The sequence below is a fragment of the Juglans regia genome, chromosome 9 (assembly GCF_001411555.2).
Source record: "Juglans regia cultivar Chandler chromosome 9, Walnut 2.0, whole genome shotgun sequence".
In the NCBI taxonomy this organism is placed as follows: Eukaryota; Viridiplantae; Streptophyta; class Magnoliopsida; order Fagales; family Juglandaceae; genus Juglans; species Juglans regia.
Genome location: NC_049909.1, coordinates 22187926 through 22214502, shown reverse-complemented (window position 1 = coordinate 22214502; position 26577 = coordinate 22187926). Strand labels below are relative to the sequence as shown.

Below are 26577 nucleotides of genomic sequence, written 5' to 3'. Positions count from 1 at the left end.
GATTTTTTTTTTCTTTTTTGGTCGAATGATTAAAAAAATATTTCTTAATGAAGTTGTGAATTTTTTTTTAAAATATTTAAAATGATTAAAAAAATACATGAAAAAAAAGATTAAAAAAAAAATACTGTTCGAGACATTTTTTGGATCCCGAATTCAAGAACCGTAGCAGTACTCTATTGTGTTATACTTTTTTTTTTTTTTTTTAAAATAAGATCAATTGTTAAAATTTTATTTTTTAATGTAAATTACAAATTTAACTATTCTTTTCAAAGTTCACATGCGTCACTTACATATTTTAAAATTATAAATATTATTTATTATCGAATATTTTGTCAACCTCTCTTTGAATTTGAATTGTAATAAATGTTGGAAAAAATTATTATAAATTCTTGTATTTGTATATTATGTGTGTCTTGTCACGCCGAGAACATCTTTCAGAAATTATGTTGGTTGAAATCAACTTTAATCAACTTGTCTCGCTTGTTGGCAGATCAACTTCCTCGCCAGTGGCCCAGTACTCATCGTAATCACATGCCAAATTGCCAATTGATTTGTCTCACTTCTTGGCCTACATTAAATAAAAAAAAAAAAAAAAAATCCTAGAGAGTAAAAGAATAATGAGTATATAGTGACAAATGATATTAGACAGTCATCATGAACCATATGAATTGTTGTTCAGTGTCGCTTCACATTATAAATACTATTATTATTTTGGTTGGGTTATCCGTTTCGAGCTTAATTAACTCTAAGGCCCGTTTGGAATCATTTTATATGTTGAATTGAGTTGAGATAAACTGAATTCTTTATGAATAGTATTGAATTGAAATGATATAATGAGGTTTATGAGACTTACTTAAGATGAGTTTAGATGTGCTTGAATGTTAAAATAAGTTTAGATATATTTATAAGAAGTTAAAAAAAATTATGAATCCCGTATGTAAAAAAGTGTTGAGTTAAAAAAAATTATGAGTCACACATATAAATAGATTTTGAATTGAGATAAGTTTAATAATTTAAAAATTAAGTATGTAAATATTAAATTCAACCAAATTGAGAAATTCCGTCCAAATTTAAAACGGGGCCTCCGTTTGAAGGGGGAATTTTTTTTTTTTTTAAATCGTTATTTTAAGAAAGATGTACGTGTTTAGCGTGCATGGCTTATTTTATGTTCGGGCAGTGCTAAGTGTCAGCTAGCACAAATCTCTTTTTTCATCTTTTTTAATATTTTTAAAAAATAAAAAAATATATCAATATATTAAAAATCAATTTTTTAATCATTAAATAGTTTTAAAAAAAAAAATCTAAATATATAAGCGATTAAAATAAACGAACAAAATCAAAGACGTGCTAGCATTTTGTTTTAGAAAAAATCTACACAATTTCTTACTATTTATACAATCTCTACACACCACACTTTTTTTAATTTTTATTATTTTTTTCTTTTATCAAATATTTAATATATAAATAATAAATAGAAGAATTGAATTAGTTTAAAAAAATAAATTTTAAAAAAATAAAAAAAATATTAAAAAATTAAAAAATAATATAATGTGTGGAAGTTGAAGAGATTGTTTATCATTGCTCTTTACGACTAAATCAGGATTTCAAAAGAGATATTAAAGGACTCCAGATTGGAAAATGGATTATATAGCCCACATTGTTTTGGGCGAGAAATTATGTTGTTTATAATGATTTTTTAAGTGACACTATCGGGTAGAAAATAGAAAAGAAGTTTAAAAATAAGAAAAATGGAGAAAAATCCCTCCTTTTAATATTGACAACCAAGAGAATGTAGAGAAATATTTTAACCACAAAATTTTTTTATAAAAATAAACTTATAAATTGGTGTGACTTTACGTGATATATCATATTGTAAAATTATTTTTATTATAAAGTACATCGATCTAAGTGTGTTTATGATTTTATTTTTATAAAATCAACACTACTCTAGAAGGTGAGAGGTCGGAGATAATCGGAAAACACTACTAAAATTAAATCATTTTTCAAACAATTGTGTTTTGGTACCGATCGACTGTAAAATTATTTATACTAATTTTCATAATGTCATCCAGAAGTCGTGGAGAAATAATGTCTATATATTCAATAGGAATCAGCTAATTATATCCAGAAGTCGTGTACTTTGGTTTATAATTTTTTAGACATGCAAAGCGCTGCAAGACAAACTGCAACAGGGGTTTCTCTTCGTTATATATATAGTTTTCTAATCTTTTTATTTTCCTTGGCTCATAGATTGCTAATCATTTATATTATTTTATTTCCCAAATGATGAGGAAGCATGAATGATTCACATTGATCTGTTGTGCCTCAGTTTCCACGTTTTTTTCTCTTGAAAGCCATGGAAAAGAGCAGCTATATATTCTTCTCATGATCAGGAATCAGGTAGTTTATCATTCCCCTCTTGTTTTTTTCGATCTCTGAAAAAGCAACCATATCCAGCAATGTATTCCAGCGTATTTGATGGAATTATTCTTGATCCAACCATGATGGTAATCCCATTAGATGATCACATGGTTCATCGAGGGCATCGTGTTTTTGACACAGCCATTATATAATTAGATGGGTGAGCGTTATATATTCATGATCTTTGACGTTCATATCAACTCATCTCTGCTAATCAGAAGTTAAGGTCTAATGCAATCCGAGCTTCTCTGCAAACTTTCAATTTTCTCTTACGTTTGGGTACATTTGGAGTAGCAAGTGTTGATTTTTTTAAGCTATAATTGTTGATTAATTGTCTTATTCCGACAGATATCTCTATAAGCTGGATGTTCACTTGGACCGTTTCCTCAGATCAGCTTCAAAAGCAAAGATATCCCTCTCCATTCCCTCGGTCAGATCTTCGAAGCATTCTTGTGCAACTGACTGCAGCATCTCAGTGCAAGAAAGGAACTCTAAGATTCTGGTTAAGTGCAGGTCCTGGGGATTTCTTGCTCTCACCTGCAGGATGCCTGTTCAAGCTAATTATGCAACCCGTGACATGCAACGTACAAGTAATGCACAGCCACCAGCAGCTGGTACGAAACCTGCTCAAGCAATACCTGCATTACAATATGCAGGACACACGGCATGCAGCAAGCAGCAATTTATTAGCTGTAATATTTTCACTGTAAATGATATTCCTCTTGTACCAAGCACTAGTATAAATACAGAGGCATTGCCTCATTGTAATTGCAGAAAATTAATATACAAGAAACATTTGTTTCAACATGGTATCAGAGGATACCAAAGACTAATCGTCCATCCACCTACTTCATCACCATGTCTGGTTCCACAGGCACCTCTTCCTCATCATCATCATCTTCTTTACCTTCTTCTTCTCCCTCCCTTTCTTTACCCAATTTCTCTCATATAATTTCAGTAAAATTAACCCCTGAGAACTACCTTCTCTGGAAGGTACAACTTGTTCCTTATTTACGAGGCCAAGGCTTATACAAATATGTTGATGGTTCCTGTTTAGCTCCCCCCATCTACACTTTCCAATGGCTCACCTAACCCACAGTATGAACCATGGGCTCAACAAGATCAATTTGTTATGTCTGCCCTCATATCCTCCTTATCTGAACCCATTATTGCACAAGTAATAGGTTGTGCATCTGCTCTTGAGGTATGGTTATCTTTGGCCTCTACCTATGCATCTTCTTCTCAAGCTCGACTAATTCAAACACAGTTGCAGCTCGCATGATTGAAGAAAGGAACAGACCCTATATCTACTGAAGCATTATTATCACATCTTCTTACACATGAGGCCAGGCTGCGACATCATGCATCCAATGCAGCTGCCCAATGTCTGCATCCTATGCTGTAGTCATAGCTGATGACTTCTCTCAGTGCAAAGAAGGGTTTAAAGTGACAACATAGACTGTACCCTTGAAGTCACCCCAATTTGCAACAATGAAGAATGTGAACTACCTCCCAAATGTCCTCTCCAAGATGAAAGCTGAGGAAAAAGGAGCATTTGCTTCTATTTGGGTACTAGACGAGGAAGGTTATATTGCTGAAGGTCCAAACGTGAATGTTGCTTTTGTAAACCATGATAAGGAGCTTCTCTTGCCTTTGTTTGATAAGATCCTTTAGTGGTTGCACTGTGAAAAGGCTTATTGCACTTGCGCCCGAGTTGGTTGAGCAGGGACGTCTAAAAGGGGTGAGAATTGCAAATATAACTGTGGAGGAAGCCAAAGGTGCGGCTGAAATGATGTTTGTAGGAAGCACACTGCCTATATTGCCAATCATCGTGTGGGATGGACAATGTGACATTTTTTTCTTTAAAATCAACAATGCAACCATGAATGAGATTTCGAAACACTTTCATGTTTGATTTTTCCTAACAGGCAAGGTGGGAGAATTGACAATGGCACTCTCAGATATGCTTTGGAATGATATGGTAGCAGGGCCTGAAATGAAGAGGATACCTATTACGTATCAAGGGAGGCTGAAAGAGTGGTTTCATCTTGCTTTTAGATGCCTCATTCCTCCTTATTCTTGTTGCAGAGGCCTTCGCCATTGTAGCCTTTCTTTTTCTGTATGAATGCGTGGAAAAAGTTCTGAATAAAACAGTATCGGCATCGTCATATTGAACTTATTTATTTAGCAGATGTACAAATTGGTAGCCAAAAGACGGGCTAACTGAATTGCCTCGCTTTCTTTTGTATTTGAAATTTTGAAGGTTTGAAACACTGCCCGCATGCCAAAATCTTGAAGCAGGGGCGGACCTATGTGAGTTGGGGCTTCAAAAGTTATAAAAAAAAAATTAAAAAAATAAATGGTCACTAATTCAGATATAATAGATAATGTTTGTATACTTTCACGATCGAGTAGGGCTGCCCCCACATGAACGCCACGTGCGTACAAAGAAAATCACTTTTTTTTTTAAGAAGAGGATGGTATCCTAATTTTATTAAAAAATATCATTTGTGGCGAAAAAAATCGTAGTTACAAACCAGAAGCCTGGGGGTTACACATATTCAAAAATACCAAAACTCAGGCATAAAAAAACCCTAAACATCAAACTAAATTTCAAGCTGAAAAGAAAATACATAAAACTCAGGACAACCAACCTAAAAACCACCTGCAAGAAAAAGTTAGCTCAAACGGATAATAGAATAGTAAAGAAAAAACAGCTGCAATAAGAAAATACTTCACTACGATATACGCAAGTAAGGCAGGCCAATTCTATCCATGCACAGAAGACCTCTTAACTTCCCAAGCAAATTACCTCGATCCTCAAGCCAATCCATATTCAAACCCTCAACTCCAAGTTTAGCAAGGAAATCAACAATGACATTACATTCACGAAATACATGACTCACTCTATAATTCAAACAATCAAGACAAACTTAAAGCTCGTCCCAATAATCCTCAAGATACCAAAGGTTACAATTTCCCCTTTTAATCCAGTTAACCAGAATTTGAGAGTCTATCTCTATATCCACCCGAAGGAAGCCAAGTTGGCAACACCTCCTGACACATTCTAGCAAACTTATCAGTTCAGCGAAATTATTAGAGCCCTGATCGAAGGAAACAGAAAAAGTCGCACACATCTTACCACTGACATCACGAATGACACCCTAAGCCGCAGTTGGACCAAGATTACCCATACTACTCCCATCAGTATTAAGCTTGATCCTGTCCTGTTGGGGCGAGGTCCACTTCACCACATAAACCTTCTTAACTTTAGGAAGCAAAACTGAGATATCCAATCTCTTCAAAATGGCAACATCTTGACTAGGAAGTCTAATAGGATTCTTATTCAATTGCATGATTATACAAACCCAACTTTTAACAACATGCCAAACTGTCTCAACTGTATCCAAATGACCATCATACCTAGCTTTACAACGCCTCTCCCAAAGCTTCCAAGAAGAAATGGAAGGAAGCAATCCAAAAATAATCCTAACTTGAGAAGACTTACTAGCCTGACGAAACTAGAAATAAATTTGTTCTTGCCAAGTACAAAAAACACCTATATGCACATCTAATTGAATGGCCGCCATACGTCAAAGTTGTCTAGCAAAATCACCAGTACAAAGAACATGATTAAGATCCTCCATATGTCTAGAAACACAACAATTACACTTAGACACCATCGGAATCCCAGCCATTTTAATCTTAGCATCCACACTCAGGCAATTATTGGAGGCCTTCCATATCATTATGGACATTTTTTTAGGAATATTATTGTGCCAAATCCAGTTGGCCCAAGTAAGAGGAGGCGCCTGAACCCTAATGCAATCCCAATCACTTTTAGTAGAAAAACTACCATCATTCTCCTTCAACCAAACTAACACATCCTGCCCCTCCTTCCTTTTTGCCAAAAACTGGTACACATTATTAGCTTTTTGTTGACCCACAAGCCTTTCCAAGAGAGAGATATCTCAACCATTCTCAATGCGACATTCTTTAATCTTAATCATAGGATAATCAATAACGGATAGTGAACATGGAAGGGACCACCCTCTTCCCAATTATCATACCAGAAAGAGACATTACCCTCATTCACAAGCCATTTTGAATTATGTAAAACATTCGGAATACTATTGACAATGGACTTCCAAACATGAGTGCCCTTATTAGATGCCAAAAGGGATAAATGCTTATCCCTAACATACTTATCTTCGAAAAAATCTGCTCACAAAGAATGACTTGACATCAACCGCCAAGCAAGTTTCATGTGAAGAGCACTCTGAACATTCTCAAAATCCCTAATACCTAACCCTCATTCTTCAATGGGGCAACAAATCTTCTTCCAAGCCACCCATTTTCGTTTGCCCTTTCCTCCAGATTCATCCCAAAAGAAAGAGCTCAAGATCTTGTTCAAGTCCCCGATCACAATCTTATGAACATTTAAAACAGCAAGCAGATGAGTGGCCATGCTCGAAAGAACATGACGCAACAGAACAGTTCGCCCACCAACATAGAGTAATTTCATCTTCTAACCTGCAATTTTCTTTTTAATTTTCCCAAGCAAATCACTAAAATCATAGGCCTTCAATCTGCCATTAACAATAAGCACACCTAAATATTTAAAAGGAAAGGAGCCCTCAGAAAAACCAGAAATACAAAGAATAGAACGCTTTCTAGACACAGAAATATGTTCAGAGAAAAAAATAGCACTCTTATGTTTACTAAGGATTTGACTCGACCAATCTTCATAAGAATTCAAAACCTGAATCAAACCTTTTATAGACCTTTTACTACCATTGGCAAAAATCACAATATCATCAGCATACATAAGATGAGAAACAAGTGGGGTGCCTCCAGCCTGAAAGAACGGATTAATATGACTATTATCAAAAGCATGTTTAAGAAGGCGAGAGAGCACCTCTTGCAAAACAATAAATAAATAAGGTGATAAATGATCACCTTATCTCAGACCTCACTCACTCTTAAAGAAACCTTTGGGAGTACCATCATAATAGAATACCATGGTGTAGCTATGCATGCATTAATTAAATCACAGAATTGAGCAGAAAAACCAAAAGCATACAAAACATGTAACATGAACCTTCAATCAACTCTATCATAAACCTTAGACATATCAAGCTTGATTAACACATTACCCCTGACAGACTTTTTACTAATAGAGTGGACCATCTCTTGAGTTAAACTGATATTCTCAAAAATACTACGACCAGGAATAAAAGCTCCCCTGCTCCTGAGATATCATCTTAGAGAGCAAACTCTTCAATCGAGCCACAATGATCTTAGCACAAATCTTATAGAAAACAGAGCAAAGGCTAATAGGCCTAAATTTATCAAAACTAGGAACCTTATCAACCTTAGGAATCAATACAATATAGAAAGCAATGAAAAACCTGAATAAGTAGTACGAATGGAATAACTCAAAGATGGCTTCCAAAAGATCCTCCTTAACAAATTCCTAACAAATACGAAAGAAGGCATACCCAAAACCATCCGGCCCGGACTGCTATCAATAGGAATGCTGAAGAAAACCACCTCACTATAGATTAGACCTGATAGAGACTCTATCGCTTCAATCTTCATTAATTTTTGGTTTCCCGTTTTCTTCGTAGGGTCTCTGCCTCCACTAATTTCTTAACCGATCGAAAAGCGCCACTTTCACATTCATAATCCTCTCCAAAGCTTAATCTCCCCAACTTCCTAGAATTATTTCAACAAGTGATGGATTTCTGTTGCAGCCAAAACCAAAAACACCCATCCAAACACAACAAAAAGAGACTAAATCCTGAGCAAGTGAGGCTCCCTGATAGAAGCTTCACTTCTAACAACAAGCTAGAGCCTGAGCGCAAGCTTCAGCTAGCAGAACAACTCGTTTTGCCCCTGAGACAGGTTGCTATTTGGTACCAAAACAAGCGAGCTCGGTGGAAGACCCAGAGCCTTGAGCTTGAACACAACGTGCTTCATCAAGAGCTAGAAAATGCATTAGTTGAAAATAGGTGGCTCGAGAAAGACATGGAGCGGCTTAAAGGAGAGTTGGCGAAAGCTCAAGATATGGTTCTTCCTTTGAAGCAAACTGGGTCGGCTCAGGTTTCTTGTACTTCTATTAATTTTGATCAGGACTTCTATGCTTGTTTGATTGGTGAAAATTGGTCAAGCTGGGATTAAGTGGGTATAGCAAGAAATGTTCAATGATTCCTGAAAATTCGTATTTTTCAATTTTTAACTGCAAATTTTAATCTTCGTCTAGAACAAACAGTGAGGACTGATGCATCAATGAGTAAACAAATTGCCCAGACTGACTTTGTAGATGATTGTGTTGAGTTTGATGGAGAAGAACATGGATATATAGTGAAAATAGTAACCGATGGAAATGCCTAATTATGTGCTATATATAGTCCATTGCATATATAGCAATCTATGTTCTTCTACTTCAAATTCTCTTTCCTTTCGGGATTCAGAGACTGTATTTTATCTTTACCTAGTTATATTGCTTGTAACTTCAATGCAGAATACCTTCTAAACCTTCCAAATTGCAAATGGGCATCTTCAATTTGCCTGACCAGTTACGCATTGCCATTCGAGCAATTAGAGTTGATCTAAGGTTGATTTAAAATGTGAAATCTATTGTCCAAAGATTTGCCCCTGAGATTACAAGTCTTGGCAACATGGAGAAGAGAGAGATGTGACTCAGTGGGACCTACACTATCCTTGCGAGTCTCTAGATAGATGGACCTTACCCGGTATTCATCCATGTCAAATATCCTGACCTAGATTTAACACGATCCACCTATTGCCAATAGTGTCATGCACTCTCCAGGTGGGATTGAACTGATTATCACCTAGGGTTCTACATAACATGACTTTTACCCGAAGCCAAAAATTTATGAGGTACTCAACTCTATTTTGACTTTGCTCGTAGGATTCTCTCCATGAGAACAAGTTTGTGATTATGATGTAATTGCAAGAAGTAGGACCAGGTTGAAAGCCTTTTGTTTTGACTCTCCAGTCTTCAGCAGATGGGGAGAGTCGGAGACACAGCAACAGGAATTAGGTTGGTTTTCCAAGCCATGTCTGCAAGCTTAGGATGAGCCTGATCCTACTTCCTACCATTTTTCACCCAAAAAGGGAGAAAGACTCCTACCATTGTATTAGATAAAACCATTAAAAATAGCCATTTTTAGCTATTTTCCACCTCATATTTTAACGCATAGAATCTAACTGTCACACGATCTTATTAAAAAAATAGACAAAAAACCTTTTTTATGTTTTTTGATTAGGAGAGGGGGTCAAACCCAAGACCTCTATTTTAAAAATTTAGATGTTATGTCATGAGGTCATATGCTTTTGACATAAAAAAAACCCTCTTATATATGTAGCTGCCTAAACAAAAAGCCATCACATATAAGTATGCTGGCACGTCAATGATGTCATATGCCTCATCAATGCTACCCTCAATGTATATCCCTAGTTGTTAGACTTTAGATGCCATAAGTCCCACTTCAGTTCTCATCCCTCTGTGTGCACCGCTTCAAACACCTTCACGATCGAAGTCCTACTTCCACGTAGAATGTTCTTTGTTTCCACTTCCAAGTTCAAGCAGATGGGGTCAAATCACACATGGCTTCCCTCAGTTAGCCCATTTGCAGCCTTATTTTTTGTATTTCTCATTTAGGTGGGATGTTGATCTTTAATGGATTACGTATCAATAAATGATCCGGAATGGGAAGAACCCTCATGTGGTATGCTTTTAATTTGTTGAGGGGTAAAAAGTAGGGCAAGAATGGAGCCTGTGGATGACCCTTTTGAGTCCTCTTCTTCTACTAGATATGAAAAGGTGGAAGTTGTTGGAGTGTTGGTTCTTTAGGAAGTCGCTTTATAGAAAAACAAGGATGTCCGGTGCTATTCAGATTCTTCTTCAACCAGGTTGTTTGATTTTAATGGCCTAATCTGTGCGCATTTGTGTTGATGATTGAATGGAATGAATTTTTCATTGACTATGGCATTTCTGCTTTATCTTACTTTTATAATGATGAGCTTACATTCTGGACTCTAGGGCATGACACAGACGGTATAGTCTTGCAAAATACAGACCAACAAGGAATCCGGAGGTGGAACCATTACCTCGAGCTGCACCAAGGACATGAGGCGGCAACTCCTGAACCAAACAAAGTTGAGGAAGAGCAAAAGCGATCTTGAGTTTGAAGAACTACAAGGTTTCAAGGACTTGGGTTTCACATTTGACAAAGACTTCAACCCGGATGTGGTTAAGATACTTCCTGGTTTGCAAGGGAAGAAGTGTGAGGAGTTGGAGGAAGATAAGTTGAGGCGGCCTTATCTTTCTGAGGCATGGTTTGCAAAGCTGTGGCCCCCCAATTCCAATCTGGGCATCCGAAGGGTCTATGGCATGGTGGCACAAATCAAGTTTTGGGCTAGAGCTGTGGCTTTGAACGAAGGGTCTATGGCATGGTGGCACAAATCAAGAGTGCTGCAGATCGATCAACAAATGAAATTTGACACCAGAATGAGATTTGCTATGCCTATCATGCTAAATCTATCTAATCCATAAGAATTTGCTATCCCAATCAATGCCATCATGCAAAACTATCTACTCCATGAGAACTCTGTAGTCTGATAACTTTTTTTTTGTCTTTTTGCAATTCCTTGTTACATCAATTGTAGAGAAAAACACCTATGAAATCCTAAATTAAAAAAAATAATTAAAGTCTTGATTTAGTTGTGGTTTGGATGGTGTGATGAAATAAGATGATTTTAGATGAAAATTAAATAAAATATTATTTTTTAATATTATTATTATTTTAAAATTTAAAAAAATTAAATTATTTATTATATTTTGTGTGAAAATTTAAAAAAATTATAATAATAAAAAAAATAGATGAAATACTTTTATTATCAAAGGAGGCTTTATTTGTGTGTAGGACGGCGTCTCCTTACATTTTCGAGCAGAGATTTCTCTCTCTTTATTTATGGAATAAGAGAAAAAAAAAAAAAAAACTGAAATGCCAAATAAAAAATTCTCCTATTAAGAAAAGGCGAGAAAAGAAGAAAAAAACATAAAAAATCTAAAATGCATGCCAGATATTATCAGTGTCACAATCTCAAATCCCCACCAAAATCTAAGCAGCGAAAACACGAGATAATTATTGTATCTTCTTCTTCCATTCCAAATTAAGAAGAACAATATATTTCATAGATTCACGAGACAGACCCAAATCATCAAGAACCGAAATCTGACATAACCACAAAACCTACAATGTTGCAGTCTCTCTCCTACCACTTTCTCAGTCCCAACTTTCCCATCTCCCTACCTCACCTCCACAATTCCTCTCTTTTCCCATCCCCTCTTGTCAGCGTCCCTTACAGACCCACTAATCTCCACCATGTCTCAGCCCTCCCTCGCACCAGACCCGAGACATGGCTTGCCCAGGTCCCCGAATCCACATCCACTGCTGCACCGGAGGAGGGTCCTATCGAGCTCCCACCGTCTACTCCTTCCATTTTTGCCACCACAGACGACCCTTCTCCTATTCAAGTTGCCACCAGTGTTCTTCTCACGGGTGCCATCTCTGTATTCCTCTTCCGCGCTGTCCGTCGCCGCGCCAAGCGTGCCAAAGAACTGGTATTCTTCCTGTTTCACTCCTTTTTTCTGAGTTTTGCAATTTTATTTGTTAAAATTCCTCACTTTGGATTTTTAGGAATGGGTTTTGGTGGGGTTTTGTTTACTTAAATCCTGCATTTGCGTTTGTTATGAGAATTGAGGTGATACCAATTTGGTATGGAAGGGGACGGAACGGTAAAGTTGGTAGAATTTTCACAGACACCTTCCACCATGAAACTTGAACTTGGAGTTCTTATGCTCGAAAATAATTTCAAAATTCCCCACATAGCTTCAAAGGCCGCATTGTGGAGTTCATTCACTGTATACATGTTGTTTATCATTGTTACGAGCTGCGTCCAATTTATTTTTAGTTCATTTCGATAGTTCCGCGTTGCTACGTGTTATTATGATTTATTTCAGTTCTGTTTTTTTGTGTGTTTTTAAAGGTGTATTTGGATTTTGATGAAGTTGGTTTTGGCGGGTCTAGAAATTTAGGTCTTCGGGAGTGAAGTCATTGAAGGAGGAGGCAGTGGATACCTTGAGAGCAATGGGGTCGGCTCCTGTTGAAACCAGCTCTCCTCCTTCACCTGTTCAAGCATTCTTGGGTGGAGTGTCAGCTGGTGTCATCGCACTTATTCTCTACAAATTCGCTACTACAATTGAGGCATCTCTCAATCGCCAGGCGCTTTCAGATAGTTTTTCGGTTTGGTCTTTGATCCCCTACCTTTACCATGTCTTCATAAGGAATTGCACTTTGTAAAAATAATATGATAGTGTTGGAGTCTACTTCAGTGGTGTGTTGGGTGTGTCGGCATTTAATTCTCAAATATGATTGAATGGTCACTGGCAGTCTTAATTTCCTAACCACAACTTACAACAATGGCTGGATGTCTGATTATTATCCTGGAGTTGAGAGTTGGAGATTAGTTAATCCTACTTCTATGATTCTTTTCAGCTTTCATCACAGACTGGTCACTGAAGCTTTAAAGTTCCAGCATTTTGATAATCATGTGTGATGGTTCCAATTGTTTGATATCCATCTTAGGATCAGTTTCTTAGAAATTCTTCTTTGGGGCTTCTCATTTCTAATTCCAGATTTCAGAACAGGGACCAGTTTCTGTATATAATACGAAAGGGTTTTACTACTTACAAATCCGCCAGTTACATACGATTATGTCCATCCTTTGCAATTAGCCAGGCTTTCCTAATAGGCCTCTGACCTTGTGATTTTATCTCATATGAATTCGTTCGTACCAAGTCACTAAATAATATGGTTTCTCATATTTGTGGTTCTGGAAAAAAATATATCTTCCAGACTCACTGTTCTCTTTCTAGGTGTGTATTTCTATGCAGCATTTTAATAAATGCAAGAAGAATCATCATTTAACTAGAAACCATGTGGTACATCCATGATACAATATTGTTTGTGCTATGTATGTTGTCTACAAGAAAACAAAAATGGAAGAAATCATTTTTTTTTATACAAGAGCATGTGACAAAGGACTTTCCTAAACTAACTAACAAAGGAAATTCCACAAAAAAACACCTTTTACGTTATCATAATACACGGTATGCTTGTCTGTTCAAGAAGGTCTTTATGATGATTGCTATGTCTTGAGAGGGTCATCATATAATTCTGACACTAGCTTGTTTTCATAATTTCTAGGTCCGCCAGATAACCATAACCGTAAGGTAGTTCCTACTACTACATTCTTCCTGGAAATGTTGTTGTCGACTTCTATAGGAAAAGAAATCATCATCATCTCGTTTCTGCTGTTTACAGGACTATTGTAAATGGTTTGTGCTACCTTGCAACCTTTGTTTTTGGCGCCAACTCTATTGGGTTATTCCTTTATTCTGGTCAACTTGCCATGAACTCCATGATGGAAGGTTCTACAAATGAAGAAAACAAAAGCAAAGGTGATGAGCCGTTAGACTCACCAAATTCAACAGCTGAGAGTGCCACAGATGCCACTGAGGTAAGCAGCAGCAAGGGGGATCAAAGTTCTAATGATAAACAATAATTGAAGGGAGCTGCAATTAAAGTATAGGAATTTTAGAAAATATCATCAAAATTACTCAAGCATTTTCATCATCATGGTCTTTACTCAATGATAGCTGTGTACTCAATCCACCATGCAAATACTTGATTATTATTGTAGAAAGATTAATGCTGTTTTATACACCCATTGTGAATTTTTGACTGACAAATTTTTGGTTTTGGTGATGAAAATCATCAAGGAGGGATGATTTAAAGAAGTTTGACTGCTATAACTGTTCCGGGCATATCTTTCTGAAATCTTCAATCCAAGTCCTTTTTTATTCGTAACGTCCTGGCTGGTGATCATCGTTTTCCTTCTGTACAAATGATATGATAGCATTATTGACCACCTGAAGTTGTGCTTCCACCCCGTTGCAATCTTTTGTGGTGCTCAATGGCCCTGTTGACTGCAGTTAGTTCATCCCAAATTTTCCTTAGCCATGTTAGGATTCTAGGCTGGTTAAAATCGATGCGCTGGAGTCGCATTTGTATCAAGAATTTGAAAATTCACCACGATACTCACTGAAGAAACAAACGTGAGTATTGGACCAAAGATCAATAGCAGCAATGTGGTGGCAAAGTAGATTGCCCGTAGCCCGACAGACCAGACAGAACTTTCAATACTTCATGCGCATACCCCCACGGCAATATCGCTGTTTGGCATGCTGACGAGAAAATTGGCATGGACTACGCTCCTTGTACGTTGGATAAGATCCTGGACAAAAAAAGGCGGACTTAACGCTCCCCTGTTGGTATTGGTTAACTAAAATGCCTAATTATTTTGTCTGAAAGCGAATAATTACGATCAAGAAATGACAACTTGCAAAGACCACATACTCTTCTCTTCGCATACCACTCGCTGGTGAACAGTGTTTTCCATTCTATGATCTATCTAAAGCCGCATTACCTTTCAACATGACTGGCATTTTTGGTTTGGAGCTAGCTGTTGGGAGCAAGTTTGGAGGGATACCCTTGAAAGGACTCAAACACAGTGCAGAGGAAACCTTTACCAAAAAGAGAGGAAAGAGGACCCTTACATGCTTGTCTTCTGGCATCCCTTTGGGCTTTAGTTTATACCATTCCTTTATTTGTATGTGCCACTATTATTGAGATTGTGATTCTCCAAAACTTTCTCATAATTGTAAAATGGAGATCTCTCTTTTAACCGAATTAAATCGCCTGATTTTGAAATATTTAATACTACCTGTATAAGATTATTAGGCAGAGCAGAGTAAATGTTTGTGTTAAATTCCATTAAGAAATTGAAGAGGATGGGAGCTGCCACTAAAACCCAGCAGTAAGTCATTCTGGAGCCATACGTACGGGTCCTGCTTTTTCTTCTTTTTGGTTCTCAGAATTTGCCCCTTGCTCACGCCTCATCGATCTCATATAAAGAAAAGTAAAAACCCACAAAGAGAGGACAGGTGAAACAAAAATCTATAGACCACTGAAATCTCTGCAAAAAGAAATGATATTGAACCCACCAACTTCTGCGGCCTTGGAAATTGATTACTGCATGCATGCTATTATGTAATGAAAAGTAAAACTAAAGATTGCCATTGCTTTGAAACTCAGAAAATCACACATGCTCATCCATCCTGACCCGCACCTATTTCTTCTATTTTCTTTTGTTTAGTAGATTGAAGACACGAGTGAAGTTTTTAACGTGCAATAAAGATTCAGTACAGTCTAGTTCGATGTGATGACTGCAAACAAATCCAACGTAAATGTTCTCCGAAATGCAGATTGAAGCAGAACAAAAATTATTAGTATTTCTGAGGGAGATGGCTGCTGATTAGACCAAACAACTACCTAAAATTATTTCCAGAGTCAGAGACAATAATATAATAAAGAGGTAAAGCAAACATCGTCGACACCATCAAATCCTTCCCAGCCTGACCAGTGCCAATTCTCAACTGTCCCACTGGTGTGCGACTGCTCCATGCCAACCCCACCTCTTCTAACATGCACTCTGCTCTCTCCATCATCATCCATAAATTATTAGCCTCATCCCCACCAACATACAGACATAGGGACGACAGTAAACGAAACAGATGTGTAATATATATATATATATATATATATATATGTAAAGTAATATTATTGAAGAAAAATTAAAAAGGACAGAGAGAAAAAGAATTGCTCGGAAACCATTGAGCATAGATTTACAAACATGAAAGAGCAGTAAAAGCACACTGCCAAAACTAACGTACAACTACAAACAAACAACGTTTAAGAAGTTGCCACAGTAATTTTTTTTTTTTTTTAATCTTTTTACCATAATTGCCTCTGTTCAGAATCCGATCCCAGCCGCACCTACCCCAAGCGTAGCCGGGCGGTGCGGCTCCATCTTCCGATTCTTCCAGAAACAGGCCTCCGGGGCGAACTTACCCGACGACCTCCTCGGCTCCGACTTGCACCGCGTCAGCACGAACGGTTCATACCCATTGGACCCCACCAGCTTCTGCTCTATCATTCTAGCCATCGAGGAGCCTGCTCCCGGAGCCGCCGCTGCAATTGGGAACGAGCATGAAGATCGCGGCGGCTGCAGCAGCAGCTGGTGCGGCGGGTCAGTAGGATTGGAGACCTCCGTGCTGACTCGTTTCTTGACCTCATCTTCGCCGTTCGTTTTGTTGGCCGGTCTCTCTGGGAGGCATCGAATGAAGTCTGTACTGCAAACCCAGGTCTCTTTGGAGACCTCCATAGATAGCTTCGGCTCACACATCATCAATAACAAGCAATCCGGCAAGACTGAACTCCCTCTCTCTGGCTTTTGTTGAATTTCCTGGATATTTGGCTCGAAACCCGAATAATGTTCGTTGTGGATCGGGTATTCGGGGTCCGACCTTCGATGGGAAGGCCCTTCCCATGGCCTCTCTGGCATCTCTTTCTCCGCGTTTGACTCCTCTGCTTCTTCGCCTAAAGCTGCAGGCTTTGCATCTCTTTGCTCTTCTTGCTCTTCTGATTCTTGCCCTGACTGTGCCGATATTACAGAGGAAGGTGAAAAGCTAGCTCCTTTGTTATCTTCTGCTTCTTGTTCTGCGTGGTCGGCTTCGGGTTCCATCTTTGAGTTCTCTGGATCTGCAAGAGCTCCAGGTGGAGAACTCAACAGAGTTTCTTCTGCTGGTACCACCTGGTTCAACTCTAATTCTTCTTCTTCTTCATCAACTTCGTCGTCTTCTTCTTCTTCATCATCTTCGTCTTCGTATGCTTCTTGTTCTAATGGGTGTTCATGCAACTGATTAATAACTTGTGGACTCCTTTCTGAGTTTTCTTCCACCCCCTCATCTTGTTCCTCTACAACGAAGTTTGCCTTCTCTTCTAGGTGTCCATGCCCTTCACCAGCAGAAACCCACTTGTCACGAATTTCATCCTCTTTTTCCTCTGTTTCCACCTCAACTTTTCCTTCCTGTCCTTCGCCCACTTCCACCTCCCCGTGTTGTTCTTCCTTATCTTTGTGACCCTCAGCTTCATCCTGATCATAATCCTCATCCACATCTTTCCGAGTTGGGGAGTCCCAAAACCGATTCGCCAAGGCCGCCATTTTCACTGGGTCGGATCTGCACCTCATAAGCAACAAAGCATTCTTAGGCGGAATACAAATGCTCGCCCTTGCTTCCTCTTCCTCCGCATCCTCAACCTCTTTCCTCTGCTCTTTAATCTCAAATCCCGCATCAAAAACCTCCCTCCTCCGCTGACTCGGATTTCTCTCGGTCACTCTCTCTTCTTCTCGTACCACCAACTCTATCTCCCTCCCCTTGCCTTCACCTTCTTGCATCGCCACCAGCCACCTTGCAAACACAGCCCCGCAAGAACTCCCATTTCCACACTCACCACCGTCCGCTCTAGCAGCTTTCTCTTCCTTTTCCCTTTCGCTTGTCATACACGAAGACCGGCAAGGCAGGAAACAATTCAGCTCAGCACCGAAGGCCCTCAAAGCTTCGCAAATTGTTACTGGTAGATGTACCCACCTTTGGTTCCGATGCGGCAAGCCTTCATGCTGCTGTTGTTGTAAAATCTGGTGGCTTTGAAACTGACCGTTAGCAATATTCTGAGTGTTAAGCTCTTCATGCGTGACAACACTCGCATTTTGCTGCTCCACTCTCCGAAAGCTCGCCTCACCTCTTCTTTTGGACCTCGTTCTCATCTTTTTCCCTTGTTTCTTGGTTTTGACCCTCACCTGGCCAATACAGGTCACCTTGGGAGAAGAGGGCTCTGGGTTTTCGAAACCGTACCCTCGTTTCTTGCCCCCAGTTGGGAACATTGGCGAGGCCTGGCCACCCTTCATGCTGCCACTGCTTCTCAGTCTTCGGCTAAGAGAGGAGGAAAGAGAGATTTGGGATGGTTCTCTGGTACGGCCTGGGCTGAGAATGGATTTGGAGAGCTTCATGGAAGAAGAGGAGAGGCGCGAGGTGAAACAGATGAAGAGCTCGCTGGTGCTACTGCCGTTTGTGCTTGTCGTGCGATGGGGTCTCTCTGACTCCATTCTCTCTCTCTCTTTTTTTTTTTTTTTCGGTAATTTGTTATTGAGCCATTGACGGTTGAAAATGTGAGACTTTGTGTTGGGATAGTCAATATAGATTGGAGACTATTGGGTGGAGAAGATCTTTGTGTATGGGAAGTATGTTTTGGGGCCGTGGTCGCAGAGGTACAGACTGCAGAGAGAGTGAGGGTGACGAAATGCCCTTTGTCCTTTGCAAAATTTAACCCAGTGATCGTCTGGTTACTAATTATAAATTTCATTAATTTCATTAAAATTATTTTTAAAATTTAATAAAAAATAAATAATTTTTATAAATTTAAATTTTTTTAATTATTATTCTATATTAAATTAATCATTAAATTTATCAAAATAATAATATAATATTATTTTTTTAATAAAAATATGTTTATTTTTTTTATATTTTACAATTATACTAATTATATATTAATTAATAATTTAATTTAATTATTACATTATTATTACAAGACAATTATAGATTAAACGTGAATAAAAAATATCTTTAAAGATTAAAAATGAATAAAAAATAGATTTGATGAATGAATACTAAACTTTTAAATTTAAAGAAACCTATACATTTACTATAGCTTAAAGTTTCACATTTATCTATTTGACTAATTCAATACAATTCTATTTTGATGAAATTCATCAAATTTTACATTTGAATTGACTTTTGATGAAGCTAATGTTAATGTTCTAAAACTTTTCACGACGATAATACCCTTAACCTTTGTGCAAAATCTGGAGATAATTGCTAGTGTGCATGAGATAAATAAAAATTCTATACATCTTATAAAAAATATCTCTATATCTTATAAAAAATATATATATAAATATGAAATATAAAAATAAATAATAACCTATACATAAAATTCGTCCAAGACAAAATAAAGTTCACCACTTCCATCTCGGTAGAGCAGCCCACACGGTGGGTAAGAGCAAAGTTGTAGTTGTGGAATTCTGAAACTCGTAAAGGAAAAGCCAAAAAAGAAAAGTAGAAAGCAATGTTTGAGAGAGAAAGTAGCCCACTACTACTTTTGTTTTCGGGTTTAGGTCTTTTTCCATCCAATTTTGGTGCGCAGACACACCACTATCCTATGATATGACATTGTTTAAAGATGGGAGATAGATGCATTGTCCTCCAAACAACTTAGGTCGATCAAAGTTTCTTATTCATTTTGATTCAGAATCCGAAAATAGAGAATTGACAAAATCTAATGACATGGACACCATTCTCAAAGGAGAACCATCTGATAAAGTAATAGAATGCAAAGAAATGGTATAGGAGTTGGAACAACGTGGGTGACAGATGAGAGACAGGAGGAAGATAAAAGAAGATAATATATATATATATATATATATGTGTGTGTGTGTGTGTGTGTGAATTAACAAGTGTGTAATTTGTCTTTGTTGGGAACATCGAGAACCCATCCGTGTGGTCTTGTGCCATGTCCCAACCTCGCTTTTACCCCTCCCTCGACACGAGCCGTTTTCTCTATGCCTTACAAAAATGGATTTAGCTAAATGACAAGGTGGCATTTTCGATATTAAATCGAAAAATGAATGTTCCTTTGGAGTGGAGCTCACATGTGAGAGAGGGTTCGAGAGGGACGATGTGAAAGAAACGGAGAAGTATCCAAACGTGCACGTGATCGGTAGCCCAATGGCGATGGCGACGGCGATGTAGATGATAATATGCATCGATCATACGCAATGTTCGTTCTTTAGTTATCGTTATTCTTTATTCATAAAAAAAAAAAAAGTTATCGTTATTCTTATAATTTTAAATTTCTTATAAATAAATAATATATATATATAATTTTCTTTGCCATCAACGTAATCTACGTACTTTTTTTTAATAGATAAACATCCCAAACTTCTCAAATTATTATTTTTTTAAATATTTTATTATTAAGTCAATGTGTACAGTATATATAAGAAAATACCTATATAATACAACTTAATTTTATAAATTAAATATTATCATTTAAGTAATATAAATATTGTGTTCTACACAATATATTAAAAAACATAATTTTTCTTTCAAAAAATACCCACATCTCATATATTGGAAATATTAAAAAAAAATTATATTTACAAAGAGATTTTATAAAAATAAATTTATAATTTAATATAATTTTATATAACATATTAAATTTATTTTATAATAAAAATAAATTTATATCCTGACGTAGCGCATTAAATATATCAATTTTTAAATTTAATTTATGCAATCCCTTTTTTACATATCTTGTATTGAAATTTGAGGCCATTTACAGTTTATATGTCATCCTGATGGTATGCCACGCGCATGGAATGAGAGTGGGTATGAACTGCTTGAGACGTTTGCAATGGAGCCTATACTATGCTTCCCATGCGAACATAGAGAACAGCATCAAAGCAGGGCGTGGGACGGAGGCCATAATCCGATGCACAAAAGATCACTACACCGCTTTAGCTAAACTCAATAGCTGCTCGCCACGTTCGCAATGGATAAATGAATCCAACGTGGCGAGTATGTAGAGCTTCAGCGTAAACATAATGATTTTGTCATGGAGTGGGTTTCCCCATGTATTTAAATAGTTGATTAAAGAGTAGGGGCCAAGCTGCCAAAAGCAAAAACAACACAATAAATACAATAAAAGAAGCAAAGACGCTAACTTCAAAGCCAAATGATAAGCAAAATAATGAGTGGGTCAAGGTTTACTTCAAGGGGAGGGGAAGGGTTTGACCAAAGATTTTGTACCACAAGAAGACAGACAAACGTTATTATTAGATTATTAGTTAATTACCACTTTTAAACCCAAATAAATAAATTGACAAAACCAATATGGTGGGCTTTCTAAAAGCATGCAAAAACAATGGAATGTGACGGACAAAAAGAAGGAATCACCCATCAATAATATGGTGGGCTTTTTAAATGGCTGTAGATAAAAAGATGATATTGTAACTAAGGCTAAGTAAGGTGTGGGGGAATCACCCATCAAAATCCCACAACAAAAGATTAAACAAAGTTCTTTTAAGGTTTCTTCACTTTCTTGTATGCCTACTTAGGTTGCAGATGGTGGTTTGATGGTTGAGGTGCATAGAAATTCAAGAGCAGAAAGAAGCTAGAAAGGAGGAACAACGGAAGCAAGAAATAGAGGCATCTCCTCTCTCTTCCTTCTGTTTGGTCTATTTGGTTTCAGAAGCTACTTAAATGTTCCGAGGTCCTAAAAGTTTACACAATTTAGTTAAAACATGCCAACAGAGTGAATGTTCGACGATGCCATGGACTCTTTTCAATGAACTATTTTTTAGTAAGTAGGCCCACAGTCCGCCAGCTTCCCTTCACAATTCCAAGATGTTCTTTTCGACCTCTTTTGTACCCATATCCATGTTGCCACAATAAAATAAATAAAGAGAGAGCTAGTTTTTGTTAAATTTCTGAAATTCAATAATGCCCTCCCTAGGTGATAATGGATGTTAGAGATGAGCGTTTTTATATGCACATATAACGGGACTCATTTGGTAATTCTTCAGTCTGTCTCCACTTAACATCAAATTGAGATTGGAACGAAATGAACTATATAATAGATGTTGAGCATGATAAAGATTCTCAGATATTTAAAGATTGCCAACCCGATAGAAAGTTTCCACCATCAAAACTTGCTCAACTCCTATGCAAAATCCTAATACTTATTGTACAAGAAAAGGCTGATATTGCAGTATCCACAGCCACAATTAAATTTCAATGGAATGGCATTTTGGTGTTGAAGATTTTAGTCTCCCACAACATCGATAAGAAATCATTAAATATTATTCAGTCAAGTTCCAACACTATTTTACCGGGAATGTGCCGCTCATCTTTGGCCTTGTGAGCCTCTCTAACCTGCGTTATGGGAAATGTTTTTTCCACTGGCATTTTCAGCTTCCCAGCTTCTGAGAGTCTGCGAATCTCATCTAAACCTTCTGAGTCAGCCCTCATGTATGTCCACCAATATTCTGTGCCATTCAAAACAAAAATGCAGGCGTTAATTCAATGACCTTTGTGTGATTGCACACGTTATCATGGGATACAAGAACCAGATGAAAATGTGTTATTCATGCACTTGAAGGCAGATGAAACTGTGAATAAAGAGAACTATGATATTTATTAATCAAAATTTTCTATAGCAGAAGCTTGCTCTTCTGATAAAAAGACCAGATACACAATTCGAGCCAGATTTTATACTTACAACAACTAATACTAAACTCTAAAAAAGAAGACAAAGGATGAAGCTATTCCGAAAGTTGTTAAACACCCCCCACTACCCCGCCCGTGGGAGTAAGGACAGCAGGAAGGAGAAATACATGTTGGATCATATCATCAACTATGACTTATAAACCACAAACCCATAACAAGAGTGCAACAATCAAAAAGTTTCATGTATGATCACATTTTCCCTTCTCACTTCCACCTTTTAATGCTTTTGACATTTGGGTTTGTACATTGATAAAAAATTTAAACCCAACCTACTCTGAAGTTAACAAGGGCCTTTTTTTAATTGTCAATGAATTGAGACACTAAAACATGGTCAAATATGTAAAAAATAATATGTAAGATATAACCTTTTTACCTATTCCATGAGAATAACGGTATTGAATTTGTTTCTTCAGTAAAATAGCTGTGGCTAAAGGAAGTCCAATTGCTAGCCCATACCTATCAGCCAAAGATGCCGCCTCACCCTACAATGAAAGAGGCTAAAAACTTTAGAGGCATATGTGGCAGCATTCAGAAAAGATGCATACAAGAAATCTTTAGAGAAGACCATGCAACTATCTCATACCTGAAGCGTCATATAGTGTCCACCTCTCTTCAAAAAGTTTATACTTATTCTTTCTGTCTCTGGTGCACCAATGGTGTCCAAAACAGCATCAAACTTCCCTTTTATTGCCAATTCAAGGTCCTGTAAGGGGGAAATCAGTCTTGGTCCCCAAGATCATATGAAATCACTATCTACATAAGGTATCTGAGGAGAGATGACCTCAGCAGTGTAGTCAACTGCCTGCTCCGCACCAGCTGCCAATACTCGACCAATACTTTGACTTCCACAAGTAGCTGTAACATGGCACCCTGCAGCTACTGAAAGCTGAATGGCGGCAAACCCTACTGCTCCTCCACCACCCACCACCAATACTCTTTGCCTGTGAAGATGAGATCAAGGAGACAACTATGAGGGACTACATGATGAAAATATAACATAAAGAACATACAGTAATTCTTAAGTTGAAATTACATTTCCTTATATTTCATCCTTTTCAACAAACTTCACGCAAAGCATAAAATAGGCCAATAGAATTCCAATTATATTAAAGCATGCCAATTACTAAATTCTTTCATAGGGTTAATTTTATCACCACATCCAGCAACATTTGCAATGGAAAAGAAAAGAAATCAATACTGCTTGGTAAATAAGAATGTCTATATTGAAACATGTCCACATTGAAACAATCAACCAACCAACCAAGCAATATTCAGAACAATCTCATTTTTTACTACTGCAGTCATTGTAAAATGGTCATCCAAATGCCTGAAATAAAGCATTTCAGCTATCAGCCATTTTGTGGTGAAGACTGCTCTATCTGTAATGGTGACAGCTTTGTGCCTTCATAAGGCACATTATTCATACTTGATAAACGGGAAACAGCTAAGAAATATATGGCAGAGAGAGAGAGATCAAACCATACCCCTCACTTATCCTAGCAGAACCTTTTAAGGCACGCCATGCTGTCAACGCAGCAAAAGGAATGGCACTTGCCTCCTAGGAGCATAAAAGTTATATACGAAGTCAATCTCTGTAGACACATGGAAAAATAATAACTTTAACTATTTCTCAATTATGTGATTCATCATATGTTGAGAGCTGTCGTTAGGCCACATCATGCAGAATAAGAAAATCTGGACAGCTTATGAAATGTTATCATCAAATCCACATGGAAGTCCCAAATGACACAAGGTATGGAAGCAGCAACTGTAGTTTTTGCACCAATGCATTCGGAAGAGGTGATTTTCAGAATTCAAAAACACTGCCCCATTAAAATACTAATGATGAGCCAAATATTTTTTTTCTTTACTTTTCTGTAAAATCCAAAAGTGAGTTTTTTGAGCAGCCTTAATTTTTTTCTCTCTCATAAATTGTCCAAGCTAGCAATTAAAGCCTAGGCATCAATATTCAGCATATCGTTCAAAAGGACAACAGTACACCAACTTTAATTAGCATTAGAACAGCTTTTATCGTTGAATGAAAATGCCCACACATATGAGACTAACAATTACATCAATAATTCTTCAGCTAAAAATAAAAAACGCTCCAAAATTTACCACGTGTGTTACTGCAACAGGTTTGGGAGCAAGCTCATCTTCAGAAAGAATTGCATAGTCAGCATAAGTACCCCTAATGGCAGTTGGATGCAATGCACCAAAAACTTCTTGCCCAACACTTAGTGACCGAACTGAAGCTCCAAGCGCTGCAACTTCACCACTAATATCACGACCCAAAATGAGAGGTAGATGTGGTTCAAATATGGAACGACCATAGGCTGATCGCATCTGAAAATATTAAATCTAAACCATTCAATATGTGCTAAGATCAATGGATGATTAAATGTCTAAGCACAAGTGAAGGGAAAGTGGAGGGGGCACTGGGCAGGGGCAGAATATAGTATTGGTACATTCCGTTATATAGTATTGGTATAATAGTTTGCCCTGTGTGCGGCAAACAGTTCAGCACCCGTATCGAGTGGCACGAAGTGAATGTGTTAATACGTCTACACACAAGCGCATTAACACATAGTGGCTAGTATTATAAATTCGTAGAGTCTAGTTTCAGTAGGCAACATCTCTCAAACGCCAATTGATTTCCTTCAGTTTCATCAGCTATTTCCCACGTTTTCTCAGCAACCAAGCATAACTAAAAAAAGATAAAACCAATTCCTCCACCCACATTTAGAAAGTAAAAACAAAGCGCATACTCTGGTATCGAGAGGGTTAATGGAGACGGCACGAGCGCGGACGAGAACCTCATTGGATTTGAGAGCGGGGACTTCCAGATTGGGACGGAGTTCCAGCACCTCCGGCCCACCGAACCGCGGAAGCACGACGGCTCTGCAGCTGGTAACGATGCCTCTCAGCCCCGAAACGTCTGAACTGGGACTAAGAAAATTTCTACCAATCGAGAAGCTCCGAGGCGTCAGAATTCGCATTTTGTAATGTCCGTTTGATTAATTGTGAGTTCAGAAAAGTGATCTGTTATGGAATCGGAGAAATAAGAACGAAAAAGAGAAACAAATATCGATACGCAGTAGTGTTTGTTAGGGTTTCGATGAAGAGGGAGGGGGAGTCAACGCAATATAAAAGGAGTGAAGAAGAGAGTGAAGAGAGTCAAGAAGACGTGTCAGTACTTTGGTCCGCACGGCAGAGATGGCGGGGGTTCGTTTCCGCTGCGTAATGGAGGACGCTCGCTCTGTGCTAACGTGCACCTTTGGTGATCTTTGTGATAAGCTGCGCCTCATGCGTTTTTTTTTCCCGTGTTGATCTCTCGTGCAACAATTTTTTTTTTACTGCCATTTTTTTTTGAGAAAATCTAAATCACACTCTACTGTTTGTAGAGTCCCCAGCACACTCAACGTGCTGGGATGAAAAAAAAAAATAAAAAATTCTTCATAGTGTGCTGCGGCTTCCGGCTGCTCCCAAGCATTTCTCTTTTTTTTTTTTTTGCCTGGAAATAATTATTACAGAAAAATTATTTACAGCATGTAGCCGCAGCATACTTAATATATTGAATTGAATTTAAAAAAAAAAAACATCATGTGAGGTGTGCTATAGCTACAGGTTGATGTATAGTCATTCTCTTATTACAATATTAACATGTATAAACTATACTTATTATTTTTTAAAAAATAAAAAAAAAGATTTGAGACTAATATAAAAACAATCTAGGATTTTTTAAAAAAAAATAA

General features: G+C 37.6%; 4 protein-coding genes and 1 pseudogene across 7 annotated transcripts; 3 read left to right on the top strand and 2 right to left on the bottom strand.

Moving 5' to 3' along the window:
• Window positions 1–2161: 2161 nt before the first annotated feature.
• On the top strand, window positions 2162–4546 carry LOC108991910 (annotated as a pseudogene).
• Window positions 4547–7928: 3382 nt separating this feature from the next.
• On the top strand, window positions 7929–11148 carry LOC108992680 (homeobox-leucine zipper protein ATHB-52-like). 3 transcript variants are annotated; one of them, XM_018967301.2, is made up of 2 exons: window positions 7929–8516; window positions 10505–11148. In XM_018967301.2, exons 1-2 carry the CDS (start codon window positions 8161–8163, stop codon window positions 10581–10583), a joined length of 435 nt encoding a protein of 144 aa, XP_018822846.1. In that variant the 5' UTR covers window positions 7929–8160; the 3' UTR covers window positions 10584–11148. The 3 variants fall into 3 exon arrangements, with proteins under 3 accessions (XP_018822846.1, XP_018822864.1, XP_018822854.1); XM_018967319.2 differs by having other exon boundaries at window positions 10493–11148; XM_018967309.2 differs by having other exon boundaries at window positions 7929–8526; window positions 10493–11148.
• Window positions 11149–11544: 396 nt separating this feature from the next.
• On the top strand, window positions 11545–14341 carry LOC108992673. Its single transcript, XM_018967288.2, has 4 exons — window positions 11545–12076; window positions 12543–12758; window positions 13722–13747; window positions 13839–14341. The coding sequence occupies exons 1-4, from the start codon at window positions 11711–11713 to the stop codon at window positions 14077–14079; spliced, it is 849 nt and encodes a 282-aa protein (XP_018822833.1). The 5' UTR covers window positions 11545–11710; the 3' UTR covers window positions 14080–14341.
• A 1885-nt stretch (window positions 14342–16226) lies between these two features.
• Window positions 16227–18757, bottom strand: LOC108992661 (eukaryotic translation initiation factor 5B-like). Its single transcript, XM_018967269.2, has one exon. The coding sequence runs from the start codon at window positions 18580–18582 to the stop codon at window positions 16390–16392; it is 2193 nt and encodes a 730-aa protein (XP_018822814.1). The 5' UTR covers window positions 18583–18757; the 3' UTR covers window positions 16227–16389.
• A 3351-nt stretch (window positions 18758–22108) lies between these two features.
• Window positions 22109–26128, bottom strand: LOC108992648 (reticulon-4-interacting protein 1, mitochondrial-like). 2 transcript variants are annotated; one of them, XM_018967260.2, is made up of 8 exons: window positions 26020–26128; window positions 25591–25864; window positions 24941–25168; window positions 24307–24380; window positions 23604–23763; window positions 23406–23525; window positions 23196–23304; window positions 22144–22581 (listed from the first exon to the last, which is right to left on the bottom strand). In XM_018967260.2, exons 2-8 carry the CDS (start codon window positions 25819–25821, stop codon window positions 22400–22402), a joined length of 1104 nt encoding a protein of 367 aa, XP_018822805.1. In that variant the 5' UTR covers window positions 25822–25864; window positions 26020–26128; the 3' UTR covers window positions 22144–22399. The 2 variants fall into 2 exon arrangements, with proteins under 2 accessions (XP_018822796.1, XP_018822805.1); XM_018967251.2 differs by having other exon boundaries at window positions 22109–22581; window positions 25591–26128.
• Between the last annotated feature and the right edge of the window lie 449 nt (window positions 26129–26577).

Coding starts and splice junctions, on each gene's coding strand:
- LOC108992648 (XM_018967251.2), bottom strand. CDS start 25,821: ATGCGAATTCTGACGCCTCGGAGCTTCTCGATTGGTAGAAATTTTCTT. Junction 25,169..25,590: donor TTAACCCTCTCGATACCAGA/GTATGCGCTTTG, acceptor TAATATTTTCAG/ATGCGATCAGCCTATGGTCG. Junction 23,764..24,306: donor TCTGCTAGGATAAGTGAGGG/GTATGGTTTGAT, acceptor TCATCTTCACAG/GCAAAGAGTATTGGTGGTGG.
- LOC108992661 (XM_018967269.2), bottom strand. CDS start 18,582: ATGGAGTCAGAGAGACCCCATCGCACGACAAGCACAAACGGCAGTAGC.
- LOC108992680 (XM_018967301.2), top strand. CDS start 8,161: ATGGATTTCTGTTGCAGCCAAAACCAAAAACACCCATCCAAACACAAC. Junction 8,517..10,504: donor CTTCCTTTGAAGCAAACTGG/GTCGGCTCAGGT, acceptor GGCATGACACAG/ACGGTATAGTCTTGCAAAAT.
- LOC108992673 (XM_018967288.2), top strand. CDS start 11,711: ATGTTGCAGTCTCTCTCCTACCACTTTCTCAGTCCCAACTTTCCCATC. Junction 12,077..12,542: donor CCAAGCGTGCCAAAGAACTG/GTATTCTTCCTG, acceptor TGGCGGGTCTAG/AAATTTAGGTCTTCGGGAGT. Junction 13,748..13,838: donor CAGATAACCATAACCGTAAG/GTAGTTCCTACT, acceptor TGCTGTTTACAG/GACTATTGTAAATGGTTTGT.